Genomic DNA, 16,115 nt, shown 5'->3' on the forward strand with positions numbered 1-16,115 from the left:
AGGGAGGTCTTGGTTTTAATAAAATGCTCTACTCATAAACAAATGTACATACATAAAGAGGGGTTATATGTGTACAGACAACAGTAAGTTTTTTTAAAATCCAAAGCTCCAAAATTTAATTTGAAGGGCACACACGTACAAATAATCACAGCGCTCCACAAATACAAGTTATAAACTCTGAATATAAATAAGTTGTTAAAAATCCCCTTACCTTAAAAACAAGACTGAAAATTATGGGCTTATGTCAAAGGACGAAAATTATGGGTTTGTATCTGGTTGTAAGGAGCTTATATGCAATGGCCGATAGATGTTTTCTGTATGCTTTAGCTGTATGTTGACATCGATGAAGTGTGGTCAGAATTGAGGTAGCTGCTGTGGAATTCTTAGCCATCTTTCACCACAAACATGTTCTCCTGGGATCTGTGTTGATGTAAATAGTCACCTTTACACAGTCCAAACCAGCTCTAGTGTAGAAAAGCGAGTGTCTTACCTGTAAGGAGCTGACCCTTAAGATTATAAATCAGATGAGTCTAAAATTACTTCTAAAAATACTTGTAAGGTAATAAGTGTTTGATCCTGATACTGAGTTTGACCTTCAGTGTTTTTATTCCCATCGACCAGTTTTATTTTTTGGCATTGTTCTTGTTCTCAGGAGGTTTCTTTTTTTTTCTGACTGTCCAAAATTTCTGGAACAGATTTCAAAATTGCCTTCTTGCAGACTAGAAATCTGAGGATGCTCCAGGTGGGCTGCTCACAAATCATGCAAACTATTCTCATGGAGACTGACTAGGATGTTTTCCTTCCTTCTTCTTAAGGAAGGCAGCAAACTGTTTGCCTCTGCTGGAATACGAGGGGCCTATGCTGGAATACTTCTCCCTCCTTTACTAGATGTGCATTTGCTGTGTGATTGAAGGACACAGATAATAGTACAACACTATGGTAAGGCTCAGGGTCTATTTATATTTACAACAAGGTAACAAGGTAACTTGGGCTATTTTTGGTCTTTACTGGAAGTATCTAGGATGAAAGAGAAACTGGAGACAGACATAGGAAAAGCAATCAATAACATTTCTATTGTCTAGAAAGAAGGTTTTTGAAATGTGAAGTTTTCAGAGGATCATGGATTACAATTAAGAAGTGTTCTCTGAACTGTGATACTGGTTGTGAACCATAATGTCAATGAAGGTGCTAAACTATCACTGTAAAAGCCACTGGAAGGAAGTTTTAAGGAATTAATTTTGAATAAATATGTTGCAGACTGCCATCTCTTGGATACTTAAGTCTGCATAGCTGTTGTTGAACTCAGACTGTTTGTCTACCTGAAAATGTGGAGTCTGATGTCCTGCAGATAGCTGCTTCATCCAGTATTCCAAAACCTCCTGCTTGATAAGCAATGGCTATCCCTTGCACATCTGAATTGTGCTTGACAGATATTTCCTACTTAGATGGTAACCATAGACTAGAACAAGCAAGGCTCTGGTCCAGCAAAGCACTTAAGTATGTGCTTAAATTTAAGCATATGAGCCAATCTCATTGACATTGGTTGAGTTTGATAATACTACTTAGGCTTAAGTACTTTGCTGGATTGGGGCCTGAAGTCAAAATCTGAAGGCAAAGGATGCCTTAGCCCTGGAGATACTTAGTATGGAAAGCTGTTAATGCTGAAGTTCTAGTACTCATACTGAATTTCAGTTCCTCCTCATTTTATCAAATAATTTTTAAAGGTTATTCCTCCCACCAACTCCCACTGCCCATTTTCTTAGCTTGTCCTCATCTTATCTTTTCTCACCATTTCTCTTCCAAACATCAGTAAAACTCATTAGTCTTCAATAGCTATAACAGAGTTTGTTTATGTGGTGCTTAGAGGACAGTTTGGGAGAAAGAGACTGAGATCCTCCCAACATAAACTGAGTAAGATAGAAATCAGACAGCATTTTGAGGACAAGGACTTTTCTAAACAGTAAGGAAGTGAGAGGCAAACTTGCTAATGGTTGTTCTTTATGCAAAGCTACACACTCCTTCCAAACCAAGAGAGTTTCAAATTACTTTTTCTGGGGTTTTGTTTTCTTCTCTCTCCCTTTCCCCTAAACATTCTGGATGCTTTAGCCAGCAGGGGACTGAGACCCCCATGCTCATGCTGGCAACAGCTTGAGCTGGCAACAGCTTGAACGTTAATGCCACTTAACAGAGTGCAAAGCACACGAGATACAAAACTTTTAATTAGAAATATTGGGCACAAAATGGAGCTTTGACTAAAATCTTATGATAAGCGTTTCCCTGACAGGGTGAAATAGCTTTTTGGGGTTAACCTTTGAAACTAAATAGATTATAATTTTTAAAATATTATTTTTTGTTATCATTCCTCCCCCTCCCAGCATAAAACATGGAATTCTCAGAGGAGAGAAACCCAGGAACAAATTTTGATTAGCAGCAGTTCCAATAGCAAAACAGGACAGAGGGGAAGAAAGAGGAGAAATTCATTTTTCCATTTTAATTATTCATTAAAAAATGTGGTGAAGCAGATCTGTAAATGTGAGGTATCAACCTGGTAGGATAGAAGAAAGTGCATACTTCGTTAGTGAAAATCAGTCAGCTCCATCTTAGTGCAAAGGAGAGACATGCATAGCAGGAATCAAAACCTGAAGAGTTCTTCAAGCTGGGTGAGAGAATTCCAGTTCAGAACAACACAGACATCAAGCCATTTGTACAGAGATTGTAGTTGTTTAAGAGAATAGAAGGAACTGAGATGATTGAGGTGTGTCCATTGTGCTCTGAGCTCCAGGTTGCTTTCTTCATATAGGGGAAGGCAGCTTCCTCATCACCTATCTCGTACATTTGGGTATGAGCAAATTGCCTGTTTTTAAATAAATCAGCACTGTTATAAAGAAGTCAGTCCACAAAGCAGACTGTGATCTACAGATAGTGCAAATGGTCAAGACACAAAGTCCGGATTGAAAGAAGGACGCACAGACAAGTCTAGTCTCCAACTAACATACAAATTTCTCATCTGTGATTTAAGAGTTTACAGGTGGGTACAAGGTAATTTATGATGTTGCTCTTCTTAGAGTAGAGAATTTGATTGAAACGAATTTCTGTTAACCATCATAGAATGGATTAAACAGAGTGGATGGGCATATTTTGTGGTTGGATTGTTCACAGGGAAAAGTTATTTGAGTTGTATTAAGTTGCCATTAAGTTGTAATGATTTGCCCTAGATTGTACTTCTGCAGGAAAGCTGTGTTTATTTGCTTTTAACTGTGACAATATTCACATTTCTCTATCTCTAGCCAGACAAACAGATGCCTTTTTTCTGTTGTGCTGTTGGATTACACTGTGAATTACGTACCTTCTCAATGATAAAATCACCTGGTATTGCCTTTCTAAAGGTATATTTAAACCCATGTGTACATGAACAGCTGTTTAAAATAACTTAGTAAATAGAGGCAGAAAACTGGCTAGATTTACAAATTACACAAAGGGACAAAATGCTTACCCGTTTTTACTGTAGGACAGTGCCAAGTGACTTTTACATGAAGCATGTCACCATTTTCCTAGAAAGCAGAAAACACCTGAGTATTAAATCTCAACTATTCTTTTTTTAATATTCATGTTAGTCACAGAGCAATGATCACTGTAGTCACTGTTCCCAATAGTGGAAGAGAGAAGATTTTTCATCTAGGTCTAGCATGACCCATTCCTTATCTTACAGTATCTTGAGCCTTCATGGCCCAACCTATGAGTAAATAGGGGAATGAATGGCCAGTGCTCATTTATGATGTGGTGAAAAGAACAGTCTGTTCAGTGTTTAAGTTCAGCTTCTTCAAGAAGCCCTGGACAGTTTCAGGATTGGGAATATGTGGAAAACAATCTTACTTTTTCTGCCTAGTTACTTTGAGCACTTGTTGAGGATGTATCCCTGGCACACATGAGAAAATCATCACTTGTCAGTGCTCTCCAGCTGGATGTGGTTGTTCTTGTTGTCTCTACTGCATTGCTGTTACACTGCAGATGAAAAACAGACAGCAGAGGATTGTACGTGAAAAACTTCCACGGCTGAGCCTCAGTGCTTGACATCCCCCCTCACGTGGGACTGCCAAAATGTAGACGTGCAGAAAGTTTCCGCGCACTCGTATTGCTGCCTTATCACAGGAGACAAATATAGCCCAGGGAAAGCGTGCTGGGACAAGCTACCTACACCCATGGGAAAAAGAGAAAATCAGGAATAATTCCACATAGGAGGGAAGATCAGAGTCTGGGAACTGTACCCTGCACAGGTGGTTCTGACACGTCAACTTGTAGTATCAGGTGGGCAGACAGGAGTGTTTGTGTCTGCACATGGCTGCCCAGGTACCTACTGAGGAGCCTTGGACTTAGGCTGAGAAGTACTGGGACCTTTTTAAGACATCAGTCTCCAACCAAGGGGACTCAGAAAACTCCCTACCAACTAGTTTCTGTAAAGTAAGACATTTCTCTCTATGTTTTACAAGCTCATATGGCTCTCTACTTATTCTAAAAACTATAAAACCAACACAATGTTCATTCATGTTACTTGTCAATTCTCATTATATCTTCAGCAGGATATCAGCTCTATCAATCACAGTTGTATTTACAGATTTAGCACACTGCAAATTGGCTGCTGTGCTCACGAGTCAGCATTGTTTTTGTATCTGTTGCTACACAGTGAAACATTGGAACATATGCTCTTGTAAAAAGAAAACATTCAACTTTGAGAAAATAGATATTTCAGAAAATTTTCTACAACAAAAGAATATAGTTTCTCTTTTAAGAAGAGATGTACGATACAAAACATTATCTTCAGCCTTGTGGTACCACTAGGCAGGAACAATTTAATATATGTGCTGAAGGGGAGAGTTACTTCTGAAGGAGAAAGGGGTTGTTCTCTTTGTAACCATTGTCAGGAACAAAAGGAGCTTTTCCAACTTGTTGTTTGCTTCTTTTTACCACAACAGTGTAGACTTTTAATTATAGCATGAGTTTTCACATTAGGCACATAATATTCCAACCAATAGCTCATACTTTTCTGAAAGCAGTTATAGAGATATCTACATCCTGCAGTGAGGTGGGTACCTAGAATTGTTTGCTGCCACTTATACTAGTGCACATAAGTGCCACTCAGCATCAGACTCCTGAAATGGACCCACCTCTAAATATTCTTGTTTTCACAGAGAGAACAATTCTACACAGGAAAAAAATTGGAATCATAAAATCGTTGGAAAAGACTTCTCACATCATCTAGTTCAACCATTAATCCAACACTGCTAAGTCCACCACAAAATCATGTCCCTATGTGCCACACTTACACAGATTTTAAATAACCCCAGGGATGGATACTCAACCACTTCTCTGGGCAGCCTGTTCCAGTGCCTGACAACCCTTTTGGTGAAGAAATGTTTCCTAATATCCATTCTGAACCTCCCCTGGCTCAACTTGCAGTCATTTTCTCTCATCCTGTAACTTTTTACTTGGCAGAAGAGACTGACCCTGACCTTGCTACAATCTCCTTTTAGGTATTTGTAGAGAGCAATGAGGTTTCCCCTGATCCTGCTTTTTTCCAGGCTAAACACCCCCAGCTCCCTCAGCTGGTCCTCATCAGACTTGTGCTCCAGACCCTTCAGCAGTTCTATTGTCCTTCTCTGGACTCACCCCAGCAGCTCAGTGTTGTTGTGAGTGGCCCAGAACTGGACACAGCACTTGAGGTGAGGCCTCACCAGTGCTGAGTACAGGGGGATAATCACTGCCCTGGTCCTGCTGGCCACACTATTCCTGATACAGAACAAGATGCCATTGGCATTCTTGGCCACCTGGGCACACTGCTGGTTCATGTTCAGCTGCTGTCAACCAGCCTCCCCAGGTCCTTTTCCGCTGAGCAGCTTTCCAGCCATTCTGCCCCAAGCCTGTAGCACTGCACAGGGTTATTGAGACTCAAGGGCAGGACCCAACACTTGGCCTTGTTGAACCTCATCCAATTGGCCTCAGCCTGTCCAGATCCCTCTGCAGAGCCTTCCTACCCTCCAACTGATCAACACTCCCCCCTCAAGATTGGTGGGGTCTGCAAACTTAGTGAGAGTGCCTTCCATCCCCTCATCCAGATCATTGATAAAGAAATTAAACATGACTGGAAAACAGCCCTGGGGGACACCACTAGTGGCCAGCTGCCACCTGGATGTAACTCATCCACCACCACTCTTTGGGCTCAGCCATCCAGCTGGTTTTTTTACACAGTGAAGAGTTCTCCTGTCCACTCAATGGGAAGCCAGTTTCTCCAGGAGAATGCTACAGGAAATAGTGTCAAAGGCTTTACTGAAGTCTAGGTAGACAACATTCACAGCCTTTCCCTTGTCCACTAAGCGGGTCACCTTGTCATAGAGGAGATGGGGTTGGTCAAGCAGGACCTGCCTTTCCTAAACCCATGATGGCTGGGCCTGATCCCCTGGTTGTCCTGTACGTGCCACATGATGGCACTCAGGGATGATCTGCTCCATGACCTTCTTGGGTACTGACATCAGGCTGACAGGCCCGTAGTTCCCTGGATCTTCCTTCCTGACCTTCTTGTAGATGAGTGTCACATTTGCTAACTTCCAGTCAACTGAGACATCCCTGGTGAGCCAGAACTTCTGATAACTGTAGTATTTTATTTTAAATGCTGCTGGAGATTATTCTCTCTGTTATTTTCAACCCATTCTCCAACACACTAAGTTTAGAGGGATGCTTAGCTGTACAAAGTCCTTGTTTCTATCATTCACTCTTAAAAAAGACACCTTGTAAATGCACTGTATAACACATTAAAACTAACCTGGATATTCACTACTCGCACTCACCCGTTATTTCAGCCCCTTAAGGAATTCATAGTTTTAAGAGTAGATATTAGTACAAATACTAGGGCACGATCAGTCCAGGAGGTGATTCCTCTGTGTTATTCACAGTGTGAAGGACCTGTGGCATTAGTTTGAACACCTGAGAGACTCTATGACCCTGAATCCTAAGGACGAACTACTTGTTGTTCAGAGCCTGGTGGGCTGGCCTGTCTCAGCAAAGCCTGTTTTCTGTATACTAAAACAACTGACATGGTGTTATGTGCTGGGCAGTTGCTCCTGTATTTTCCCTACTTTCTTTGGCTAAAACACCAATTAAATGTGACTCAAACTTGCAAATAGTTTTAGCCCTCTTGATACTGCATTATTTTGCCCAGGTTAAGGGGGTTTTATACTGCACACTGATTTGAAGGTTTGGTACTCAGTTTATCTTATTTATTCTTGTTGCAAATTTGTAACTTTTCTATAGAAGTCTATAAGTCTATAGACACAACATTCAAAATGTATTTTTCTTTTGCTATAGTCAGCAAAGAATACTGCCAAGCTTCAGTACTGGAGAGAGTTGTACAGCTATCTCTTCTGTTTTTGCCCTTTTACAAAAGCTACTTGATTCCTCCCGAATACTGGCAATATAAAGAATATTTAGCCAGAGCAGAGGATCTTTGGCTGGTTTGAAGGCTGAGGCTATGAACATCTGCCATAACTGAGGACACTCAGAAATTACTGCTTCCAGGTGACAGTGTCACAGACAACTTAATTTCATGTAAAGCTTCCACACCTAAAAGCCAGACACAGCACTTTGCTGTACAAAAAACAACACTGTACTACTCCAAGAGAAAATAAGCTTCAGGTTAAAATCATTGTGGAAATTAGGTAAAAAATAGGAAAAAAATATTACTAGCTACAAGTTCAATTACTAAGCTATTAAATTAATTTTCTGTATATTTTGTATGGATATTGATTGTTTTAGCTCCCTTGAGCATCTGAAAATCCCAAAGGTAGTCTGCATGTGGGCTGAGCTCAAGAGGAAAGCCTCCTGAAATAGACCTTTGACAATTAACTAGTTATATGATAAATCACAACAGGGAATAAATATTATTGGCTATGCAGGAACAAACTCTTTGTGCATACTCATGATTTTTTTTAATCCATAATATGATTTTTGGACATTGTTTTAGTAGCTAGAATAAATGCCACATTGCATCCTATTAAAAAAATAGAAGAAAAAAAATACAAAGCATACAAAACCTCATTAAACTGTGACACTCTTTTTGTTAATTTTCTGTATAATTTTGTCAAATAGCAGCACAAGATAAATACATTCCAAATCCAAATTTGAATTGATAGCTTTGTTTCTCTCTAATTGTCGTGTTGATTTTAACCACTGGATAAATTGAAGATAGTCTGAAACTGTTCCCAGGTGGTCAATAAACAAATCAACTAACTAAAACTCTCTGTGTGCCTGAACAGAAAACCATTTTCTATTCTGAAAAAGAAAGATATCTTTGTTTTGTTTCTAATAACCTTCAACAGACAATTCAAATCTTAGTTTTCAGACTAATTTCTGGTTTTTGGAAGGGTTCCTAGAAAGGCCAGTGACTTTTAGCTCTGTAATCTTTTGGAAATTAATGCTGGTTATGTTATTTGTTATGGTTATTTGTTAATGTGTGTGTATATTTTAGTATAAACAGGCAAAATAATCTTTTATATACAAGAGCCCATGTAACAAAGCAAGCATCATATCAGTGCTTAACTGAATCAGTAACGAAAATAACATTTGCTTAAGAATACCACACTGGAGCCAGCCAGGAGCTGTTTATGGACATGAGTTAGTTCACAGAGCTCAACTCATTCTCCTAAGGAGAACACAACAGTTGTACTACAAGTACTACACAGGGAGTACTCAAAACACTAAGCGTTTAGATACTGGAAAATAAACTAAGGTATGATGTGATCAGTGAGATCATGCAGAGATTGTAAAAGTATATCTGTGTACAAGGATTGTCAGGAGTGAATAGAAGGTTGGTTTAGGACTGATTTTTCAAAACATTAATGCTGCTTTTTTTTGCCTCAGCATTTCTCAGCTCAAAATATTTTCAAGTGTTGAGCACCAACCAAGCTAACTGCAGCTGGGGTAATAAATTACCTTCAAAAATGTGTACAGGATGAATCAGAGCTGTGGGTGGAGTAAATACACAGGCAGGTTAAGAGGAAAAGCAAACCTTTCACCGAAAAGCTGGCTTTTCTTTTGCGGTGACAAGTGTATGTTCAGAGGAGAGAGAACTGATGAATGCAACAGTGACCCCTCTGCCTAGTGAGAACAAGATGCAGAGTTCTGCCACTTGAGGAAAGCACTGTGCCTGGAGAGTACTGTCTTAGTTGTTGAGAAGAATTCTGATGATGCAGGAGGGCAGGGGAGCATCAAGCCTCTCCTTAGGTCAGGCTGGTAAGGGAAACAGCCTGCAGCCCTTCAGGTGATTCACTATGAGTTTTGCCAGGTAGCCCCAAATGTATGAGTGTTTAACACTTCAAAGGAGAGTGAGCAAAGAGAAAAGCCAGCTTTTTCCCCAGGTTTCAGGTGCCATGTGGCATTGCCAAGTTAGCACTGCTCTGGCCCTGTTGAACTGGGAAGCAGTATTAAACTGAGGAGCTAGTTCAAAGCAAGAATGATTTCCTGAATGTTATATTGGGTGTTGGAAAATGTGCTTCATAAAATGACTTAATGATAGAGCTCGTGTATGTAGCTGAAGCCGCAAGATGCCTGAACTTTGTGGCACACACTTAAAAGATAAGTTGTCCCAATCTAAAACACTTATCTGAGTGTTTGCCTAAAGATGATTGTCCAACAAAGAGTTTGTATTTTGTTTCCTCTTTAAGATAGATCTGCTTACTCATAAGTTCTTGCTTCATTTTTAATGAGGGACAGCAATTAAAAATTAATAAGGTTTATTTACAGAAAAACAGCTATTTCTGTGAATCTCTGCACTATTATTAAACTGAAAGAGAGCAGGTTTAGTTTAAGACACCAGGAAGAAATTCTTCACTCAGAGGGTGGAGAGACACTGGAACAGGCTGCCCAGAGAAGCTGTGCATGCCCCATCCCTGGAAGCATTCAAAGCCAGGTTGGATAGTGCTCCAAGCAAACTGGTCTGCTGGAAGGGGTCTTTACCCATGGCAGGGGGGTTGGAATGAGATGATCTTTAAGGCCCCTTCCAGCCCCAACCATTCTAGATTCCATGGTTATGGTTATTGCATTAATTTTAATAGTAGCATTTTACCTTAGACTATTATCGCAAAGAAAATTCATTTTCTTTGTTAAATGATATCTTCTATGAAACTATCAAATGGAGTTCTTTGTTCCACAGGAATAAAACAACAGTTTTCTCTGGAGGTGATTTTGTCCAATTTTTTCGTTTCAGCCTTTCCCAATGTGTTTTTGAAACGGATTGGTAGTTTCCTTCCTCTCTACCTCCAAAGCAGAGTTTAATAGGAACCAAAAGTCATAGATCAGTGCATCTTGTTTAGCTAATTCTAAATCACAATGAGAATTTGCTTTATTACTGGTTTTTTTTCTGATTAAGATTTCCTGTTTATAATTGGTCTCACTAATGATTTAATTTTCCTGCTTAATGCCTAAATTTATATGCCTAACCATCTAACTTTTAATATGGGCTGTAGCTGTTCAGAACTTTCAAAAGTTTTGTGGGGACTTTTTTGTATCTTTGTTTCTAAATGCAAACACAAGCCAAAAGCTGCAGAGTGATCCAGTAGCAAAATATGATTTTTAGGGAGAGACCACTTCCCCTACATAGCATTAATGAGAAAGAGAAGTCAGTGCAAAGCAGCTGAATAAGAGGAGCAAGAAACAAATTACAAAGGTAGAAAATAAAAATGAAAGCTTCCAGATAAATGAATATCAGTTGAAAACAACTATCAGGTTTCAAATTCTGAAGTGTCAGTGCTTCACTACAAAATAAAAACCTCTCTGCATCCTGTAGACAAAATCAAATTCCAAGGCAAGCATGAAAAGAGATTTTTCCTTAAATTAATTTCCTTGAATTAAAATATTGCCCTTGTCTCTTTGGAAATCAATTTTAAATAATCAAAATGCTTCCAAAATATTTCCAGTCACCTACTGAATGTGCTAGTGGCTGCCAGAATCTAACTTGATGTCTCATTTCCAACAGAGATACTGAAATAATGAAGAAGGAAGCTGACTTTTTGTGATACGGAAATAGTCAGAAAAGAGTGAGGGAAACAAGATCTAAAGGGACTTTCATGAAAAATTAGGTTGCATTGCAACATGCAGATGAATGTGGATGTCTACCTGTCGGTTTCGTATTTTCTTTGCCTTTTCTGTACTTTGAGAAGCGATTCTGCTCTCGCAAAGCTTCACAAAATCGCAGCTTTGAGAAAGAAACTATTCCTCTGCTCCAAAGCCCGCAGGACTAGCAGAGGTAGCCTGGGTAAGGAGGTTCAGTCCTTTGACACCACAGGCAATCACATCTAAGCTTTACATAAAATGATCCAACTATACTTTAGCATTATTTTGTGAAGTCACAAAATAGATGTTTCACCTTTTGCAAGTGAAAAAGAAATCGTCGTTTGCTGCTCTAGTGAGGAAAACCAGTATCTGTCCACATTTGGCACCCATTTTCACTGTTAGAGCAGGGACAAAATTGGAGCATTGTTATTGGAAGTGTGATTTATTTAAAGAGTTTGTGTGTGTGGGTGTCAGTTATTGCTATGAATGCTCAGCTTACCATTTTCAGTTTACCGATTGTTTTGATTTCTGTTAGTGTGGGTTTTTTTCAGTATTTCATTAAGTAGTTAATTGTAATCCAAGACGCTTCCCCATTTAATCTATCACTTTTCTGTTCAGGTTGCCAACACATTTCCGACTCAACTTTAGCTCTGTGATGGGTGCAGATCTGTCCTAGGATCTGGACTGAGACCATTAATTTGAAATCACCATGTTAACTAGGTAATCCAGGCTGCATTTGAAAACCATTGAAAGATAAATTTTCAAATTCAAAATTATGGAGTTGCCTGATGTTTTGTTGTTTGAGATACATATTTTAAAAAAATATTGTGATTGACACCTTGTAATAAAGGAAGATGGTCTAAAGGTTCAGAGAACATGTAGATGTTGGGAATGTGAGCTCAGTTCTTTTACTCCTTTGGAGACGTTGGGCAAACTTAAATTTCTGTGTTCATTTCTGTGGCCACAGTGAAGGTGATGATGATTCCTCCCCCAAATCTTTACCATGATTTCAGTCTCTAGAGTGTAAACTGTCAAAAGTTCTTTGTTGCTCTTTGTTCTTCTGTAGCACAGAGCCCTAGTGTCACTTGGGGCCTCAGGAAATAGTAAAATATAAATTATTTTTAAATTATCTTCATGCAAACTGCTCGTACTGTTTATTAAATAAGTATTAGGATAACAGAGATGAACTTGACCAGAAGTTCAGATGAGTGCTGGATTCTGTCCAAAACTTAAAATAATTGTAGTCTTTTCAGTGTGGGTGCAACTTTCACATTGAGAATACATATACACAGGATTTGGCTTGGGGTTTTTCTTTTGATTTTTATTCTTAACTGCACTGCTGTAGTTCCAAAAGAGCATATATAGGAAATAATATGATGCATGCAGAGAATTGCTTTTTCTTTGCTCCTGTCCAACAGCAAGATCAATAAAAGCAGCATGACAAACTTAATTTTCAGGTCTATTAGTGGAGCTGTCTGTCCTAGAAATTGAATGTGCTCTGTTATGTTGAAGGAAGAACAAAGAAATTGTTTATTCATGGGGTCATTTCCCTTAGAGGCATTCAGCCAACTTGTAGCTTTCATATTTTGAAGAGTGAAGCCTTGATATATGGGCATTATTTGTTTGCATTTCTGTTTGTAAGATGTGGCAAGTTGTATGAAGTACTCAGCAAAGCAATGGAAAAATGTGACTAGGAATGAAAGGAGCTCCAAGGGAAAGGATTTGGTTATGAATCTTATTGTTGAGTATTTCATGGCTACACACCAGAGATATTTGAATGTCAGGCTTTGACACACGTTGTGCTGGGAAGTGCAGACTTCTGATGCACGTCAAGTTTTGCTTTCCAGTATTATCCCCTAGCAGAGAGATATTTGGGTAGAGCTCTTGTTCAGCTTTAGCTCAGCTGAGCCTAACTTCCACTCAAGTAAAAAAGGTTTGAAAAGTTTGATTTATAGATTGCTTTGATGTACATAAAAATTCTTAGGGAGTGACATGGAACCCACTCAAATTGAAGGTCAGATTTCCACAGATTGTGGAAGTGTTGGTGGAGAAAAGAAAAAAGCTTGAATGCGTTAGGGGTAAAAAAAGGTAAGGAACGAACATAACAGCTGTTTAGGATATGATGTAGAAGCCTCCTCTGAGGAGAGAGTATGGCTGAATACACGACTTAATCTAATAATATCTTCATCATAGCGGAGAAAAAAGCACGAAGCTGACAAGGCTGAAAGAATACACTTCCTGTAGCCTATAGTTCCTCTATCATCACTAATTTAGTGGGGTATTTTTTTATATTCTGTCATATTAACAATGCATGAAACACTCAATTCCGAGAGCCCCGGAACACCGGGTTTGGTGCTCTGGGGTACTTAGGGCCGTCACAGGGCGTTCGCTCCGTGTCGGGGAAGGGATGTCCCGGCTCCCCCCCTGCCGGGCGTTCCCTCACCTTCCCCCGCTCGGGGCTTTTCCCGACCCCTCGGGGCGGGCGGGGGCGGTGCCGGGGCGGGGCGGGCTGCCGGGGGCGGGGCGGGGAGCGGATCGCGGTGCCCGGGCCGGGCCGGGCCGGTGCCGCTCCCGGCAGGTGCGGGCAGAGCCTCGGCCGCGCACCCGCGCCGGCCCCGCCTGATGTGCGCCGGGGCGGAGGCGGCGCCGGGCTGCGCGCAGGGTCCCGCCATGGCCCTGGCGTTCTGCGGCGACGAGGGCAACTCCACCGCCTACAACGTGGACCACGGCGTGCTCAACAACGGCTGCTTCGTGGACGCGCTCAACGTGGTGCCGCACGTCTTCCTGCTCTTCATCACCTTCCCCATCCTCTTCATCGGTGGGTGCCTGCGGGTCTCCCTTGCCCTGTCCACCTGTGCCTTTCCTTCTGCCGGCCCCCCTTCCTTCTCCCCCCCCCCCCCCCCCCCCCCCCCCCCCCCCCCCCCCCCCCCCCCCCCCCCGCCCCCGGTGTTGCCTTGCCGTGTTCCCCCACCTGGCTTTGGCTCGCCGCGGGTTTCCCTCCCCCACGCTGCCGCGTTTCCCCCCGCCTGCCTGGCCTCCCCTGGCCGGGTGTCCCCCGGCCTAGCCCTGCCCTCCGTGCCGTGCGGGGATGCTGAAGGCTGCGGAGGGTGTTATAGGACGCGGTGCGAGCTGCGGGATGCTCCGGCGGCCGCCTCTGCCCCCGCACCGCTCGCTCTCCGCCCCGGCGGCGATGCCCATCTCTGTCTGCCGGGGCTCTCCGCGGCGGGACAGCCCGCGGGGCTCCCGCAGGTGAAACCCCCTTGCGCAGGCAGCGGAGAGATGGGTGATGCTGGCGGAGACCGCAGGATTTGCCTGCCGGTTTTGACGAGCAGCGCGGGAAGCAGAAATAAATGTGCTATTAACCCCCGGAAAACCTGGCGAGTAAGTCCTACGTTATCAAACAATGCTCCCGGTAATAACTGCAGAGCTACAGCCGCCGGGCAGCCCTCCTCATTACGGGTCCTGGCCAAGAGGGCTGCCCGGCGGCTGCGACTCCTGCGGTACCTGCGGTGAGTGAGATTTGGTGTCACAAGCCCGGGGGTGCCGGTAGGTGGCTCGGTGGTTCAGCACACGCGGCTCTCACTGCTCCCGGTCCAGTTCTCCTCAGCCTGGGCCGGCCTGAAGGGCCCCAGCACGAGCTGGGTGGTTTAACAGTCGCTGCTGTGGATCACAAAAAGTCCGGTGCGGAAATAACAACCAGCACGACTGTTAAAACGGGGTCAGCTGAAGAGCTGCTGAGGGTCCTCTGTGTTTGTCTGGAGTTTCTCAGTATTGTTAATTTTTAACTAGATCAAGAGAATGAGTTGCTTTACACCTTAACTTGTGCCTTTTTTTTTTAACTTTTTTAAAGAATTTAAGAAAAAACAAGTAGTGTGTCTATTCTATTGTTTGTGCATATTTGTCAAGATGTTAATTTGCTGTTTCTCTAAACTGTGAATATATTTGGAAAATGTTTAGTGCAACGTAATTACTTGTTAGTAAGTTGCCAAAAGTATAGGAATTTAAGGCTGTGTCCTATCTGCATTGTTGATATTATTCCCTATGAAGTGGAGTAAACACAGTTCTGAAAATATTCAAATGCATGTGTTTTTAACAACACAGCTCTGTCGATGTTGGTACACTAGATTGTTACATGTATGTTTAGGTTTGGTTTTCTTTTATGCAGGAGCTTTGTGGGTCACCCTTGTTGTTAAGAAAGCTCTTTACGATTCTCTTTTCTCATTTAGGATGGGGAAGTCAGAGTTCCAAAGTACATATACATCATAGCACATGGCTTCATTTTCCTGGCCACAATTTACGCTGGATACTGACTTTTATCCTCTTGTTTGTGCTGGTGTGTGAAATTGCTGAGGGCATAGTGTCTGATGGGTAAGTGTATGTCTGCCTTCTCCTGGTAGCACTGAGCAGTTTAAAGGTTTCAGGGTAGATATTTTCTCCCTGTCTTAATTCTCATCTAGACCATATTCCATGTGGTTATAAACGTGTAATCTGTTTTCTTAGTGATTAACCTATCGACCTTATATATCAGAAATTCCACAGACCTTGCCAAGTGATGTACAGAGGCAAAACTGACCTTAATCATTTTTAGTTCAGCTTAATGACACTATCTTTCCAAAGACTAATCATAGATAAATCCTAATGATTCAAACAGATGGTGACATTTTTGTAATATGTTTTATGTCCAAGGACCCAGTCCCACAGTCCTTACTCAGGAGGAACTCCCATGTGGACAGCAGGTCATACCATTCCTCCCCAAACCGTGTTCTTTTCATCTTAATGAAAGTACTGAATGTATTGGGCCTCATCTCACGCCCTACAGAGTTTCTTCTGATGTTTTTGCAGTACAGCTGGTCTGTTACCTGGAGCAGAGCATCTCATATTATGTGAGCATGATCCATCATCTGTTATTCAACTTAGGATGTCTTTAAACAGAAATCTGTGGGGAAAAATTATTCCAAGTGAAACAAGTGATACAGGAGACTGATTTGTTATCAAAAAACCTAATGGTGTATAACAAT

General features: G+C 41.7%; 1 protein-coding gene across 1 annotated transcript in view; it reads left to right on the forward strand.

The window, feature by feature from the left end:
- The first annotated feature begins 13,663 nt into the window (after window positions 1-13,663).
- ABCC8 (ATP binding cassette subfamily C member 8) overlaps window positions 13,664-16,115 on the forward strand; it is an 82,217-nt gene continuing 79,765 nt past the window's right edge. The window contains exons 1-2 of the mRNA XM_017811508.1: window positions 13,664-13,915; window positions 15,324-15,465. Of these exons, the coding sequence (XP_017666997.1) occupies window positions 13,720-13,915; window positions 15,324-15,465 (338 nt within the window). The 5' untranslated portion in view covers window positions 13,664-13,719. The remainder of the gene's footprint in view (window positions 13,916-15,323; window positions 15,466-16,115) is intronic.

Source organism: Lepidothrix coronata, unplaced genomic scaffold, assembly GCF_001604755.1.
Source record: "Lepidothrix coronata isolate B3197 unplaced genomic scaffold, Lepidothrix_coronata-1.0 Scaffold1, whole genome shotgun sequence".
Taxonomy (NCBI): domain Eukaryota; kingdom Metazoa; phylum Chordata; class Aves; order Passeriformes; family Pipridae; genus Lepidothrix; species Lepidothrix coronata.